At 36.1% G+C, this 16,702-nt stretch overlaps 1 protein-coding gene across 2 annotated transcripts; it reads left to right on the top strand.

Moving 5' to 3' along the window:
• Positions 1-626: 626 nt before the first annotated feature.
• On the top strand, positions 627-16,149 carry LOC121869831 (E3 ubiquitin-protein ligase RMND5A-like). Of its 2 annotated transcripts, none has more exons than XM_042371401.1 (9): positions 627-797; positions 5,525-5,664; positions 5,794-5,928; positions 6,412-6,549; positions 6,914-7,046; positions 7,380-7,545; positions 9,191-9,293; positions 13,202-13,356; positions 15,563-16,149. In XM_042371401.1, exons 1-9 carry the CDS (start codon positions 662-664, stop codon positions 15,624-15,626), a joined length of 1,170 nt encoding a protein of 389 aa, XP_042227335.1. In that variant the 5' UTR covers positions 627-661; the 3' UTR covers positions 15,627-16,149. The 2 variants fall into 2 exon arrangements, with proteins under 2 accessions (XP_042227335.1, XP_042227334.1); XM_042371400.1 differs by having other exon boundaries at positions 5,522-5,664.
• The last annotated feature ends 553 nt before the right edge of the window (positions 16,150-16,702 follow it).

Raw genomic sequence — 16,702 nt, 5'->3', positions numbered from 1 at the left:
TGAAAGCTCGTGTGTACTTCAGTATAATAAGCTAAAATTAAAGAGGTTAAACAGAGGTACATATTCAAAGTTCTGAAAAAGTTCGCCCTCACATATAATTATAAACACTTTAATATTCGTTAATATTATTATCCATAAATCAAAATAATACCAAAACGAATACTGTATAGTGGAAAGCTCTGAGCTCTGTACCATTGAGGATGATTTTTTTTTTTCCATTTGACCATTGACATTACAATATTATTTCTCTTCAACAACTCGGAACTTTAAGCACGTAACCGGGTCAGTAATAACACCTATCAAAAATTAAACTTAACAAGAATAGTTGGTAAGAATTATGCTTATAAATATTCCAACGTAACTAGACGATAAATGATTTATTTTAGTACAGTAATTGATAATATGCGTCATTAGCAAACCCGTGATTTTTTTTTACAGTAACTAAAATTTATTAAATCTATTTACACATAATTTTAAGAAGATGTAATATTTAAATAGAAAATATCATTATGTTTCTAGGTTTTAGGAAATTTAAACTGAAGTTATATTTTTCTTAGTGTTATGGTTGTGGTCCTTGACGCATTGTTACAACAGTTATGATTGGCTGAAGTGAGGGCGGACGCTGATTGGCTGGTAGTGTCAGTCTCCAACAACAACAAAGATGGACGCGTGTACAGCAGTGGGGAGAGAGATTGATAAAGTTCTCTCAAAATTCACATCATACAGTGACCATGCCTCTAATACAATTTCTTCACTACGTGGTAACATCGAGAGTCTTCAAATAGAGATAAGCCAAGGTGAGTGATAGAGGTGACGTACACACTTATGGCCAACGACGTCAGACTTTGAGTAACAAAGAAATGTTTCTTGTGATGTGTGGAAATTAGTGATTTAAATGTCGTGGTAACGAAGAGTGTTAGGTGAACACAGTACATTACTTCTTAAGGCTATTAAGCTGAAATATAATTCAGGAATCATGTTCACAAAGTTTAGCTCATTGGGGATCACTGATTCCTTCAACATACTGTACTTGCATGTCAAGATGTAATTTATATTTCTTGTTATCATTTGATAAGGTGACGGAAAGTTGGACGAGGAGAAGTAGAAGGTAACGATTTGTTTTATGCCATAATGGGAATTTAATAACCAAAATAGGTTTTTCTTGTTATTCGTGGTGATTTAAGAACATAAGAACATAAGAATGGAGGAAACTGCAGCGGGCCTATTGGCCCACACTGGGCAGTCCCGTTTACACCCAACCCCTATTGCTCATATAAGCATCCAACCTATGTTTGAAGCAATTCAGCGTATTCGAGTTAATGATGATATTTGGTAACTTGTTCCATTCATCCACTACTCTGTTTCCAAACCAGTGTTTACCTATTTCACGCCTAAATCTAAATTTGTCTAATTTAAAAACCATTGTTACGAGTTCGCTCCTGGTTGGATAATTTGAGTACCTTTGTAATGTCCCCTTTGTTTAGCCCTGCCTTCCACTTATACACCTCTATCAGGTCGCCCCTCGCTCTACGTCTCTCAAGGGAGTGCAAATTAAGATGCTTTAACCTGTCTCTATACTCAAGGCTCCTAATGCCCGGGATTAGTCTTGTCATTCTCCTCTGAATTCTTTCCAAGGATTCTATATCCATTTTGTAATACGGTGACCAGAACTGAACTGCGTAATCCAGGTGTGGTCTCACAAGAGCAAGATACAGTTTTAGGATGACCTCGCTAGTCTTGTAACTAACACTCCTTTGTATGAACCCAAGTACTTTATTAGCCTTGTTACGAGCAAAAACACATTGTTTACTTGGCTTAAGGTTCCTACTTATCATTACTCCTAAATCTCTCTCGCAGTCGGATTTCTCTATGGCATCGTTGTTCATCTGGTATCTGGTTTCCCTGTTTACATCTCCTATACTGAGTACTTTACATTTGTCGACGTTGAATTTCATCTGCCATTTTTGAGACCATTCGAAAAATTTGTTTAGATCTTCCTGTAGTTTTGCGGAGTCCTCGTCAGATTTAATAACACGTCCTATTTTAGTGTCATCAGCAAATTTACTTATGTTGCTGTCAATGCCGATATCTATGTCGTTTATGTATATAATAAATAATAATGGTCCAAGTACTGAGCCTTGGGGGAATTCCACTTGTGACGTTGCTCCAATGGGACTTAGTGCCGTTAATGCTCACTCGCTGTTTCCTGTCCTGTAACCACGCCCTAATCCATTTATGGATGTTACCTTTGATGCCATGTGCTTCTACCTTTCTAATTAGTCTTTCGTGGGGGACTCTGTCGAAGGCTTTGCTAAAGTCGAGATATACCACATCACAATTGTGCCCCTCGTCCACCGATTCGAAAACTGATGAAAAGAATGTTAATAGATTAGTTAGGCAAGAACGTCCGCTAGGAAGCCATACTGGGAATCATTGATCAATCGGGTGCTTCTCCAGGTGATTTCGAATAGAGTTTGAAATGATTGCTTCCAGTAATTTGGCTCTACTATTGATGTTAGACTGATTAAGCGGTAGTTAGAGTGAAAGTGGATTCATCCCTTCTTGAAAATCGGTATTACATCTGCCATCCTCCTTGCGGATTCTGGTACTACACCTGTTTTTAAGGACATGTTAAACAACTTTGCTAAGGGCATACTAAGCTCTTCCTTACATTCCTTTAATACTCTGGCAAATATCTCATCGGGAACAGGTGACTTATTAGGCTTTAATTTGTCTATTTGCTTACTAACATCGTTACTAGTCACTACTATCTCACTTAATTTGTTTTCTTCACTATCTCTGAATAGAGTCGGTGCCTCGGGTATCATGTTTAAATTTTCGGTGGTGAAAACTGCTGAAAAATATTTATTCAAATTATTGCTCATTTCTCCATCGTTATCAGTGAGCTCGCCGGTATCTGACCGTATTGGTCCAATCTTTTCTCGTGTTTTAGTTTGATACATTTGGTAGAATCCTTTGGGGTTTGTCTTCGCCTCCCTTGCTATCCTTACTTCATTATTCCTCTTGGCTTTCCTTATCTCGGTTTTAACCCTACTCGCCAATATCTTATAATAATCCTGGAGGTAAATTTCGCCACGCTTTATCCTTCTACCTATAGCCTTCCTTTGGCCACATGTTCTTAAATAATTATTTAACCATTTAGGGTCATTAAGCTGTCTGATCTGAGTTTTTTGTATGGTAAGTGTTCTGCCTTTGTGCATTAAGTAACTCACTATTTAAAATTGTCGTGAACTCGCAACTTCAGATCTCAAGTATCAGGTCGGTGTCATCTGTCAGGTTCACGGCTGCCGCCGACACCCCTCTCTCAGCTGCCTCTTTTAAACTGTCAAAGTTTGCCTTCTGAAATCTACCTTTAGTGTGAATTTCTTTCCTTACGCTCTGCCCTGAAAATCTAACTGAATCACTTTGTGATCGCTGTTTGCAAGTTCGCTCCCTACCTCGACATTGCTAATGAGGTTTTCTGTTCGACAGAACTAAACTAGTATATTATTACCTGCAGGGTTCGGTTATATGTTGACTTAGGAAACAGTCCTGGATCGTCTCGAGAAAATCCTCTGATTCTGAGTTGCCCGTAAGGTCAGTCCAATCTATTTGGCCAAGGTTAAAGTCGCCTACTATACAGACTTTGTTGTGTATGGAAGCCCTGCGCATTTCATCCCAGATAAGTCGCTCATTGACGCTATCAAGATTGGGGGGTCTATATATTACTCATTTGAAAGAATATGAGCTTTATTTTTGTTGTTAATGCAAATTTTGGGAGATATAGCCTCTTTAACACTAGCAACGACAATGATTTCTTCCAAAGTGGGCAGAGCTTTGAAGGTGAGGGAAAATGTGCCATTAAAACACACACACAAAAAAACATCAAATTAACCATTGAAAACTCGACCTAACCTTACTATCATAGAAAAGCCCCACTGGTGTTTAAATTAAAAAAGCCCATACCTTATTTAACTGATGGCAGAGGAAAACGTGATTGTCTTTGTTTTTTGTGTTAGGTTTGATTTTGTTGTTTTTGCGTGTTTTTACCCCACATTTTCTCTCTCCTTCGAAGTCCTGCTCACTTTGTGTGATCAAATTGCATTTTTTTAAGTGAGATTGAAACATAAAAAAGAAAACTCGAACGAGCAACATAATTTTGTTACGAAAATGCAATAGAATTATTTTTTTTGTTTTTCTATATCTCCGCATACACAAATCAGTATAAAGGGCCATGCTTGGTCACTACCGAATAATTACCAAGTACAGTTCAAAACTCTTGGGAGACAAAAATTTCATCTATCAGTGTTTATTTGCAATATGGCCCCCTTGTAACGTAAACACCAAAAAACAGAAGAGAATCACTTACGAAAATATGCCTAAACAAGAAGACTTTTTGCATGGAAGGAAAGGTTAAGCCATTTTTTTTTTACATACCCACTTTGTGTAATTCATTGTCGTATCTCCTTAAATAAGCATTAGCTACAAAAAGAAAAGTCATATTCTTTCAAATCATCATGAAAAACATATTTTGGTTATTGAATTCTCATTATGGCATAAAACGATTCTTTACCAATTAGAATGATAAATTAAGGAATATTTTAATTATGGCACTGTACCTATTTAGTACCATCATTACAACAGTTGGTAGCGATAGAATCTTGAGTGTCTGCTAAATATCAAGGGTAGTACTTGACGAGAGTGGCCAGGCATTAGTACTAACTTGAGGAGTTTTGCCATAGAAAATACAAGTGTACATGCCTCAAGAAACTGACAAAAGTGCAGGAGGAATGCATTTTGTGTAATTAAGTTTTTATGTTTTTCCATCACCGGAGGAACAGCCTCTATCTGCCATGTTCCCTGTCTGAGATCGAGCATGAATTCATTTAATAGATTTTTTTTTTTTTAGATACCAGACTGCTACATTCTATAATTAATCATTCATGAAATGAAGAAGGCCAACCTGCCTAACCTAACCTAAAATACCAGTTTTTTATTTTATTCTTTTAAAATGACTTATGGAGAGTTCTGAGGATCAAAGATTCTGGCTAACGGAGAAATTACTGTATAATTTTTTGTTTACTCTCAACCTCACATCAAAAATACACCATCACATAAATAAACAATTGAAAAACCTTCACAAAACTAATTCATATTTCTTAGTACAGTATTGAATATGTTTATAGGAAATGTAAGTTATAATAATATTTATTTTGCTCCTTCCTTCATTTTTGCCCCACATATTCCCTGTATAAGTGAGACACAGTAAGGTTTTACAACTCATTTGTTCCTTTACTTGCACTAGCTACTTTCTATTTGTTTAGTTATCTGAAGAGATTTTTTTTACAAACTCTTTAGCTTCTTCTTTCCCCACCTTCCTCAACCCCAGTCTTGCTATGGCACAGGGTGACTGGAATCAAGAGACCAACATACTGTACATACATTTCTTCCTATCCTGTCATTTGTACTTTCTCTTTGCCATACCAAATGAAGCTTGTAATCAAAGATATTTTGGTTCCAGTAGGCAATGGTGATATAACAGAAGCTCAGGCAGTTATTTTGAGCCAGGCTCTTGGTCGAGTGAAGGAAGCTGTGACACGCCTGAGTACTGAACACAGAGATCTTCATTCCTCTGTTTCCAAAGTTGGCAAAGCCATTGATAAGGTAAACGCTTAGAATGATGTAATTTTTGTAAATTTTATTTACAATGTAAATAAAATGCTTGGGTTATGTTATAGTAAAACATTTTTCTTTATCAGTTCTGTTGTTTAATGTTAGGTATTGGCTTTTCAGAATTTCACAGCAGACTTTGGGTGTATCAGCAATGATTCGGTATTTAGTGGAGAAAAACAGCAGCTTGTGAATGAAGTAATCTGTCAGCACTTCTTTCGGGAGGGGTTACTGGACATTGCAGAGGAATTCATCAGTGTAAGTATTTTATTGTCCCTCACCACCTTGGGAGGGGAGTCCAGGAGTGAAAGAATTCCATCTGAGTGTGTGTGTACAGTATCTGCCCCACTTGGTGTGTGGATGTCGCACAAGATACTGTACAGGACTGTAATGACAGCAGAGGATTTGTCTGCCTGGAATGGCAACTTTGCCATACATAAAGTATTTGTAAAAAAAAATTACTTCACATAATTCCAAACATTTAATAATGTGTTAAGGTTATCTTAGAAACTTGAGACAGAAAATCAAATCATAAACCTTTTGATATATTAAGAGGTTTATAAATATCTTATTTCATAATAATAAAATAGGTACACCATCACCACGAATAATGTACAACATTAACATGACTTTTGGCAAATTTTATAAGAAAACAATATTATAATGTAGTGCAGGATGTTGCCTTCACATAGCTGTCATGATGATGATTCGTACTTATATGATCATTGTGATATCCAACAGGAAACAGGACTGGAGTTGCAGGAGGAGTCCCGAGAACCTTTTTTCGAACTTAACCGAATCCTTGCAGCCTTAAAGGCACGAGATTTGGGCCCGGCTCTTCAGTGGGCTGAGGAAAATCGAGAAAAGTTAAGGTCACAAGTAAGTAATTCGTTAATTATCCGTATAAGATCAAGTCAGGGAGCAGCTAGGTGATAATTATTTACACTAATTTTATCTTTACTTTTACCTTAGCTTATTGGTGCAGAAATATTTTTTTTTCATTGCAAGCTGGTTATTGTATAGTGTCACGTCTCCTCCACTTCATCTACCATGAATTTTCAACCCTTTATCAACAGATGAGGTTTCTGCCTTCAATGTATAAGTTAAAGATAAACATTTTTTTGTTGTGTGACCACCTGATTGAAGGTTCTTATCATATAGCTATAAGAGCTAAGTTTTTTTTTTTTTTTAGGAAATGTAATCGTATTTTTGAGGAGTTTAATAACTTTTGTTTGACAAGCAGAATAGCAGTTTGGAATTCAAGTTGCACCGGCTTGCATACATCAATTTGATCAAGGAAGGACCACCCTGTGTTCCACAGGCCATTGAATATGCCCGAGTTCACTTCACTCCATTTGTATTTCAACATGAAAAAGGTAATAAAATGACTTAATTCAAAAATAATAAATAAGGTTGTCTTATCTCTGATCCAACAGACTTCCATGCTTATGTGACTAAATTTGAATTTCATCTTGAATTACACTTCCTCAGGTGTTGGAACGAGTTTATAGTCCTGATTGAACCTTTTATTGATAGATTTGAAACACACAGATTCATGTAAACAGGAGTTCACATATTTCCCCACTGTTAAGTACTACTGAATAATTTTGTTTGTTATTTATGTATTACAATACACTGTACTTTAAAAATGCAGCTACTGTTGGTCTTACAATATACACAGTATTTAATATTTCTATTATGCTTTTCAGTAATCCAAAGTCTTATGGGATGTCTCCTATATGTGAAAGGTGGCTTGGAAAATTCCCCATATGCAGACCTTCTAACCCCACATCAGTGGTCAGAAATTTGTGACGTCTTTACACGAGATGCTTGTGCTCTTCTTGGTCTCTCTGTTGACAGTTCTTTGGCTGTGTGGTAAGTGTAAATTTCCTTTACATGTATTTACCTTGTGTGCTAAGTTTTACTTGCAAATTTTCCCATGAGAAATATGAATAAAAAGTAAATAAGATGTACTGAAGACCAGCTCCAGATTTGTACCCATATTAGTGTATACCATACCTCCAACCCTTCTAAATGGTCCGTCACTTTGACTCTAATTTGGTTTTGTTGTACAGTACTTAATATCACCTTCATCCAGGCTTTTGTTTTTTATTGCATTGTGATGCTTTTAGATTCTCTTTGGAATAATTACATTTCATATTGAGAGAAAAGAATGCTTATGTTATCAGAGGCTGATGGGTGGCAGTTGCTGTTAAGAGAGGTAATGAGTGAGGTTGTAAGTGGCAGTCTCAGAACGTGTAGTTCAGCTTCAGTATTCACATGTAAGGAAGTGAAATATTGGTGTGTAATACTGGAAGAAGAGTGCTGTAATAGAATGTGTTTTTAAGAACTGGGTGTGTTCCTTGATTATGAAAAATGCTGATTGAGAATTCAAAAAGTGAAAGTGCAGGTACAGTAAGTCCTCGCTTAACTTCGTGGTTCTGTTCCTGAAAACCGGACTTTAACGGAAACAACATTAACGGAATTAATTTTCCCCATAAGAAATAGATAAAATATGGGAGTTACATTCCTGAGCTTCCCTTTGCCCCATGAAATACATTACATGTACAGAATTTCAATGGCATTCGAGCACGATGTGTCTTTGTTGCACTCAGATATGTACTGCTTCCAGCACCAACCTTAATCTTGTTCGTGTTGGTCCGGATAGTACGCATTGTTGTGGGGGTTAGACTTAGAGCAGCATCTATGTCCACCACAGGTTCCCCTTTTTCAAAACAGTTTAAAACCTCCATTTGCATAGCAAGGCTTATGGTCTTACATTGCTTCTTCACAACACCAGCATCAGTAGCACTGGATGGGCACTTCGAAGCCATTACAAATGGTTACAGTACAGTATTAAGAACAAAGACACTTAAACACACGAACGCTGTGAAAACATGACAAAGACTGGAGTCGCTTGGGGATGCTGTGACGTTTCACTAGTGAGAGGTAGCGCGGCAAGACGAGAGAGGGTGATACGCCGTAAAAAGTAGTCCGTGACTCCGCAAAAACTACCTTATATTGAGTCGTTGGGACATTATCTGAATTATTGGTATCTAAAGAGTGGCGACTTTATAAATAAACAACGTTATCGGGGGCAACGTTAAATGGGGACTTACTGTATTGTACAGTATATGGAATTAGTGCTAGATGAGAAACGGTGGTGTCCTAAGGAATTTTAGTTATCCTCTATATCTTTATTCGGCTCTCTGTTATTACCCTATGCATTATTTCCTATTGAAATACATTGATCGATTTAACATGATTTAATTTTGCACACCAATTCTCGGTTCCACTCTCGTGTTAAATTAGGTGTCTACTGTATTAAATGTGAGCGACAGTTTGATAGATGGTATACTGCATCACTAGACCCTGTATAAATTTATGGATCATTTAAAGACTACTCACCTTAATGTCAACCTAACTTAATCCCTCCGGTAGCACAAGGGTGTTTAATCTTCAGGTGAACCTAATTTATTTTAATATTTTCTCCTCATTAAGTTTCTTTTTTCTATTTCAGTGTTAATGCAGGATGCACAGCTCTGCCAGTTCTTCTGAATATCAAACAGGTTATGCAGCAACGTGCAGTACACAACATGTGGAACACAAAGGAGGAATTACCAGTAAGTTTAACCTCCAAATTAAATTTTTTAAAAATTTTATTAGGTGCCTGTAATTGAGGGAATTCATCCATCTCTCTGTCTTCCTGGTATAGTTTATCTTGTCAGGTCTTTGGCCCCTTAACCAGTGCCTTGGTTTTGTAGACAACTAAGACGAACGTTTTTTTCGTTGTTAAATCTTTTCATTTTGAATGTTTAGTAAATCACCGAGCATTAACACGGTGAGAATACAAAGCAGCAAAATTTTATAATGCAATGCGAGTATTCTGAGAGCTGTGACCATCGGTGATTAATACATTCACTTAGGAATGTGTTTGTCATATTCAGTTAATATATACTGTATATATATATATATATATATATATATATATATATATATATATATATATATATATATATATATATATATATATATATATATATATATATATATATATATATATATATATATATATATATATATATATATATATATATATATATATATATATATATATATATATATATATATATATATATATATATATATATATATATATATATATATATATATATATATATATATATATATATATATATATATATATATATATATATATATATATATATATATATACGGATCAGCTCACCCGGGCAGAGGTCACTGACCCACATCAGGGCCTGGGGGGCGAAAATATTATATTAATAACACTTATAATACAAAATTTAAAATAAAATATTAATAACAATAATAATAATAATAATAACAACAACACTGATGATAATAATAATAAAGAACCATGAAGAAATAAAAAAAAAAAATGAAAAGTGAGAAATGATATAATAATAATAATAATAATAATAATAATAATAATAATTAACGGTTTATTGAAAGAGCTTGGCAGTCAGAAGGCTGAAAATATACAGTTACATATTTGGGGAATGGGTTTCGAATTACAAATAATATACAAGTAACATAAGTGATACAAATATGATATATAATAACTAGATGGGGAAAAGCTCAAACTACAGTGCATTTCAACATAGTGACAGTGCAAGAAGTAGTATTTACTGGGAGTGAATACACTGGTTTATTACAAGTTATTGATAATTTTACAATGGTTGGGACTGGGCTGTTCTTATAGCGATCAGTTCGTGCACGTATGGACTGGATGCGGTTGTGGTGTCGAACAGCAATTCTCGGGCTAGGGATCTCAGGTGGTAGTAGGAGCCGTGTCGAGGATGGTGTAGAAGCTTCTTACCAAATTTGCAGATGAGGTCGTGGTGATGGTCAGTGAGAGTCGAAAGGGTCAGTGTGTTGAGCGCTTCTTGATATGTGGAGTAGGAAAGGGAGAGAATAATTTTGCATGCCCTCTTTTGCACTTTTTCTAGGTGTTTACGTTGTGTGGCATTTAGGGAGGAAGACAAGGTAGGGGAGGCATAGGTGAGCTTGGGAAGTATGAATGTTGTGTAAACACTGAGGAGCTCGGGTGCAGGAACTCCGAGGGACTTGAGTCGGCGTAGGAGGTGGAGACGGAAACTGGAGGATTTGACAACTTCACTGACATGTGGTTTCCAATTTAGTTTGTTGTCTATGGTGACGCCGAGGAGCTTCGTGGAATCTACAACCTGGAGTGTGCTCGGACCTAAAGTAATGGAAGGAGGTGGGACAATGTCGGAGGAGAGGTTGATGTGCATAACCATGGTCTTGGTATGGTTGTTGGTGGCCCAGTTTTGGAGACTGTTCAATAAATCCTGAAGGGCGGTATAGTCGGGAGCAGAATTGTTGACGCTGATCCCAATGGTGGAGTCGTCGACATATTTTCAGCGAGCAGGGGTTTCTCTTAGGGCATCATTGATGAGCATAAGGAAGCAGAGTGGTCCCATCTTGGTGCCTTGGGGGACGCCAGAGGTAAGTGACTGAAAGGTGGAACAGCCCCTCGGAAGCGTACAGCTTGGCGTCGGTCACTGAGGAAGTCTGTAAGCCATGGTATAAGACTTCTCCGAAGCCCGAGGTCAATAGCTTTGTTGATGATTATATTGTGGTCGACTAGGTCGAATGCTTTAGTGAAATCTATGAAGGCGACAGCTACAGACGTTTTTCGTTTCTCGAGATGGCGGTATATGTAATCGAGAAAGCTGACAAGACAGTGAGTGGTGGAGGAAGTTTTCATATTGCCAAATTGCTGAGGGTCTACGACTCCTGCAATATCAGCATAAGCCCAGTTGAACACAAAACTTTCACAGATTAGGCTGGGTATTGGGGTGATTGCATTAGGTCGTAGCTGATTTAAGGATTGTGGGCTGGTTGACTTGGGCACTGGTGATACATAAGAGGTCTTCCAGTCAGCTGGGCATCTGGCTTGACTGAGAGAAGCATTGATGATGGAGCATAGAGGTTTAGCAAGCTCCGGGGAGAACTCCTTGAAGAGTTTCATTGGTAAGGACTTACGACCTACACGACTTATGACCACCCGGACATACGACCGCGAGAGACTTTGTAAATAAATATCTGATTGAATGAATAGTGCAATGCCTTGTATATCTCATTTGTACTAATTGAATATTTTGTGTTCACATAGCTTTTAAAATTGATATTGGTCATATTTTTACAAAAGATTCAAGGTAACTTGTGCTAGATTCTGCTTGTTGTCACATGAGATCATACAGTATGGTATCATACTGATTGATGGTCCTGACACAAGGTTTTGATGGTTCCTTGTTAACAACATTAGCAGTCTTCTCTGCTGCTTCCTTAAAAAGAATTAAACTATGTGGTAGCAAATGTTTTGTGAAATAAATAACAAAGCAAATAAAGTATAAAAGTATATAGAGAATAAATAATAATGTACACTCTAGGACTAAAGTCGTTGACAGCAGCTACACAGAACCTACACTAGTGACCTCTGGCAATGTGTAAAATCATAAGTTAAAACTGATTTGAAATAAATAGAATAAAAAGTTTCATAAGTTTAAAAATTAAAATAAAATAATGTACTACTTTAAAATCACATGCAGTTAGCTACCCCTATTGCAGTGAAAAGATTTTCCTCATTGCGAGAGGTCACTAGTGTAGGTTCCGTGCGGCTATCCACGACTTTGGTCCTAGACTGTACCTCGAGTTTTGCTATCTATTTCACAAAAGATTTGCTACTACAGTACAGTACTTAAATATTCTCTCAGGAAAGCAGCAGAGAAGACTGCTAATGTTTGGTATAATTTGATCAATATTAATTGCAGAAGCTATGTGAACACAACAATAATATTCTATTAATGCAAATAAAGATAATCAGCATATAAAGCTTTTTATTCACCTAGACAATAATTATTTATGAAGTCTTACTTCTTGCAAATGTCTCCATACAGGAGAAGCTGATGGGTGTTGAACATAAACAAACCCAAGATACAGAGTGATGCTGACATACCTAGCTAGGCAACTCTCCTGTTATAAAATGTAATGATTTAATTTATATATTTATGTTTACCACAATATATTCTTTATATTATTATTTAAGAAGACAAACACGTTCACAACTGAGTTTGTGTAAGTGTGTGGAAGTAAATCTAGACATAGCCAAGGAAGGAAATTTAACCAAACCCATGGAAGAAAATGTTCTCTTTTCTGAAATCTCTTGGTTACTGAGATCCAATTTTGAGGTCCTACATCTATACAGCTTCACAATACTGGCTGAATTGTTTTGGGAAGATTCTATATCTTGGCAGGGAAAGGGATGAAGAAACAGCAGATAGTGACTTCATGCTCTTCATCTGCAGGACAAATACTGTATTAAATTTCTGGACCCTTTGCCTAGGTTTACACTTGAAAGCAATGAATTAATAGACATTGAAAAGTTTACATTATGTCCAAATCTTAATAAAAATTAAATAACAAGTGAACTTGCTGCAGTGTTTTAATATATTTTGCTTTCCAGATTGAAATAGACCTGGGCCCGTCCTCTCGCTATCACTCTATATTTGCCTGCCCAATTTTACGTCAGCAGTCAACAGAGAGCAACCCCCCCATGCGTCTGATCTGTGGCCATGTGATCTCCCGAGATGCTCTTAATAAACTCACCACGAGTGCTAAGTGAGCAGTGTTTTGTAATTTGAATGTTCTTTGAAGATTTTATTTTAATTGTATTTTTAATGTATTGAGGTTCTCTTTTGCCTAATTTATATCAAGCATTAAGTCAGATCAATTGCATGGGTTATTTTGCTGTAGAAATTTTATATGCAGTGCATGTTGCTTCCTATCTTCCATTTATAAGCTTGGTTGTTCCTGCCACATATAGTACAGTTTAGCAGCTTATTTTCAAAGGACACACATTCTTAGAGCCATTAGTACACTGCCGTATATATCCAAATGATATTAAGCTTTTTAGTGAGTTTCAAATGTTCTTGAAAAGAATCTGAGATGTTGTGGCAGATGAATACTGTGCTCCGTACATGAAGTAAGTTAGAAAGGAAAATTAGATAAATACACAAGTACAGTTTATCTCTTATAAAATATAATGAAAGATAAAAATTATATGTACTGTATTCAAATGCTGTATCCCCTTTAGGAGAATATCTTTCTTGTTTTGTAATTATTTGTTTATCTTATTGTCTTCTTCCCCCCTTGAGAGGTAATGATGTTTTTTTTTGAGAGCCCATTACTTGTTGAGTCTCGTATCAAATGCTGGTACAAACAGAGGGAGTGTAGGGTGGGGAAAGTTTTCTGGAATCTGCCCAGTGCTTGTTCAATCTCTTCACTTACTGCCCAAAGCTGAGCAGGGTGAGGAATAGTCTCTGTTCCTTGTTTTTCTGAAATTACCAGGATGAAGACCATGGGTACCAGAGGTATAAAATGTGTGTGTGTGTGTGTGAAATCATTATTAGCTTGAATCATATTGAAATTTTAATTCAGTAACATTTATTATACAGGGTATTACCCTGTTCACTTTTGAGTGTTTAGCAAATTATAAAAGTTTTCAAAATGCTATTTCTAAACAAACTGGTTTGATACTTTTTCTGAAATTTGAGAGCTAACAGGTGGTTTGCAGTTCACATATGTTTTTGAAGGGATTTAAAGCTTATTTTTTTCGGCAATTTTTTTTTGTTTTATGGGCATGGTCTCAAAAAGCTAGAGTTTGTTGGTCCCTTTTATTGTTCTCCTTTACTCGATATTTTGATACCTTGAGCATTTACTTTGATTGGTGATTGAGAGGTTGAAGAAGTGTGACCTAACTTAACCTAATCATACCATTTAAGGGTACATGACCTGACTAGTTATGAAAGGATATTAGTTAGTTGTAAACTTTATGCTGAGAATACAAATCTCTCCATAAACCAGATTGAATGTTGTCACTTGTGTAATTTTCTGAATTTCAACAACAGTCACAAATTTAACTACAGTTTGGGATTCTTTGGGTCCCATGTTCTGATAAGATCAAATTGCTCTGTATATTGGAAACTGAAAGTGTAACCTAATTCTCAGTTTGCCAGTAAGTTTGGGGCCAAATAGGGCTTGGCAGGAGCAGCATTGTGCTAGATCCAAGCAACTCGAGTGTGAGGCATAGCCATTTGATATTCTTGTGTAGTTCTCTCTCATGACCAGACAGTTTCCATGGATATCAGTGTCTAGTTTACCAGATATGAGAGAATTTCTAATTAATTCCACTATGGAGACTAAAGGATGTGGAAAATTGGGTACTGTCCTATACTGTACTTCAGTGATTCATGTGTGAGTAGCAATCTAAAATAATCCCTGAATAATTCCAAATCTTACATTTTGTGTCTAGGCCATATCCAAGACTTTCAGTGCCCAACATACCAGATGTAAGAGAACTCCAAATTCATTCTTTTATTTACAAAAATTATTTCCAGCTCATATTGCCTCTTCAAAGCTCAGTTATTAAATGCAAGTGGAATTCTATTGAATTCAACTCAAAATTTAGCATATTTGGGAATATTTTGCTAATCATTATCATGGTAAATACTTTTTGTTTTATCTATTTTCACTGTTATAACATATTTTACCATTAGCAAGCACTTCAATTCTGTAAAATTATCTTTGTCACAGGTTTGAGAATCAGTCACCTTCTGGGGGCACATACCCAGGCCTCATCCTTATATCACCACATAATCCAGAGTTAAAAGAATCTGCTTGATGACATCATATCATAGTTGAACTTTTTAAAATATTGACACGTTTATATTCGACTGTTGACCCCAGTGATACACATAGATACTGTAGTCAGTGATTGGTCAAGTGTCATTAAGTAAATCACTGACTGCTTTTTCACTCTTTTCAGATTGAAGTGTCCATATTGCCCTGTAGAACAAAATCCTGCAGATGCTGTTCAGATCTTCTTTTAATCTTTATCATCTGTTTAAGATAAGAGTTTAAAGTTGAATACTTAGATTTTATCAATGTATTCAATATAGAATATTAATTGCTACAAGACTTGATTTTCTAAAGTAGGTCTTCAGAAAACTCACAAGGTTAATACTGTATATGACAAGTTTGTATTCATTTCACCAACATAGATGTTAGATAGCTTCAGTTTTTGGTAACTGTTTCTCCATATGCAAATAGCTCAGTGTTTTCATAATCTGTTTCTCACAGGTCTTACTATTTAGTGCAATCATCTACTCAGTCAATTTTTTAAAAGCTTGATACATTTTTATATTCAAGATAAAGACTTGGTGAAATATTACATGAGTGTTAAGGAGCTATAGCAAATGTTAGAATGTTGAAAAATAAATGGTTTTCAATGTACAGCTCCTCCCCGACTTACGCTACTCGACTTACGACCACTTGCACTTACGACCTGCCTCAGTCGTACCCAAATTTTGTCATATTACGTATTTTCGAGTCCCAACGTCAGTACACAGAGAAAATTTTCGTTTGTAATTCACTTTAAAAAGGCTGGCAAGCTTAAAAGTGAGAGTTTTGTGGTGCTGAGAAGAAAAAGAGACACCCATTTTAGATTTTCTATGTATTATTTAAGCATTTTCGACTTACGACCTGGACTTGGGTCCCTAACCCCGTCGTAAGTCGGGGAGGAGCTGTATTGTACGGGAGACATTTTGTGCGTCAGTAAAGAAGTAGGCGGAGGACTGGTTATTAAATGCAAATTATTTTGACATTACAATATAATGTGCTTAGCATTATTGGCATAATTGTTTGAAGTGTTAGTGCACTGGGTGAAAGTGTCCATATTCTAACTTGTATATTATTTCTGATTTTACCCACACTCACTAATAGATTGAATACCCATGTTCATAACTTTTGGTGAAGACTGTAGAGAGTATGAATGACATTTCTTGGAGACATTTTACTTGGTATGAATTATGGTTGCATTTGATTTTGTCCTGCAACAGGAAGAAATACTTTAGGTGAAATTGGTTAACATGATATTATTAGTTTGATGTAAAAATTAACAATTCAT

The sequence above is a fragment of the Homarus americanus genome, unplaced genomic scaffold, assembly GCF_018991925.1.
Source record: "Homarus americanus isolate GMGI-L3 unplaced genomic scaffold, GMGI_Hamer_2.0 scaffold54879, whole genome shotgun sequence".
In the NCBI taxonomy this organism is placed as follows: Eukaryota; Metazoa; Arthropoda; class Malacostraca; order Decapoda; family Nephropidae; genus Homarus; species Homarus americanus.
The sequence above is the reverse complement of the archived record's forward strand: the minus strand, read 5'-3'. Positions and strand labels throughout refer to the sequence as shown.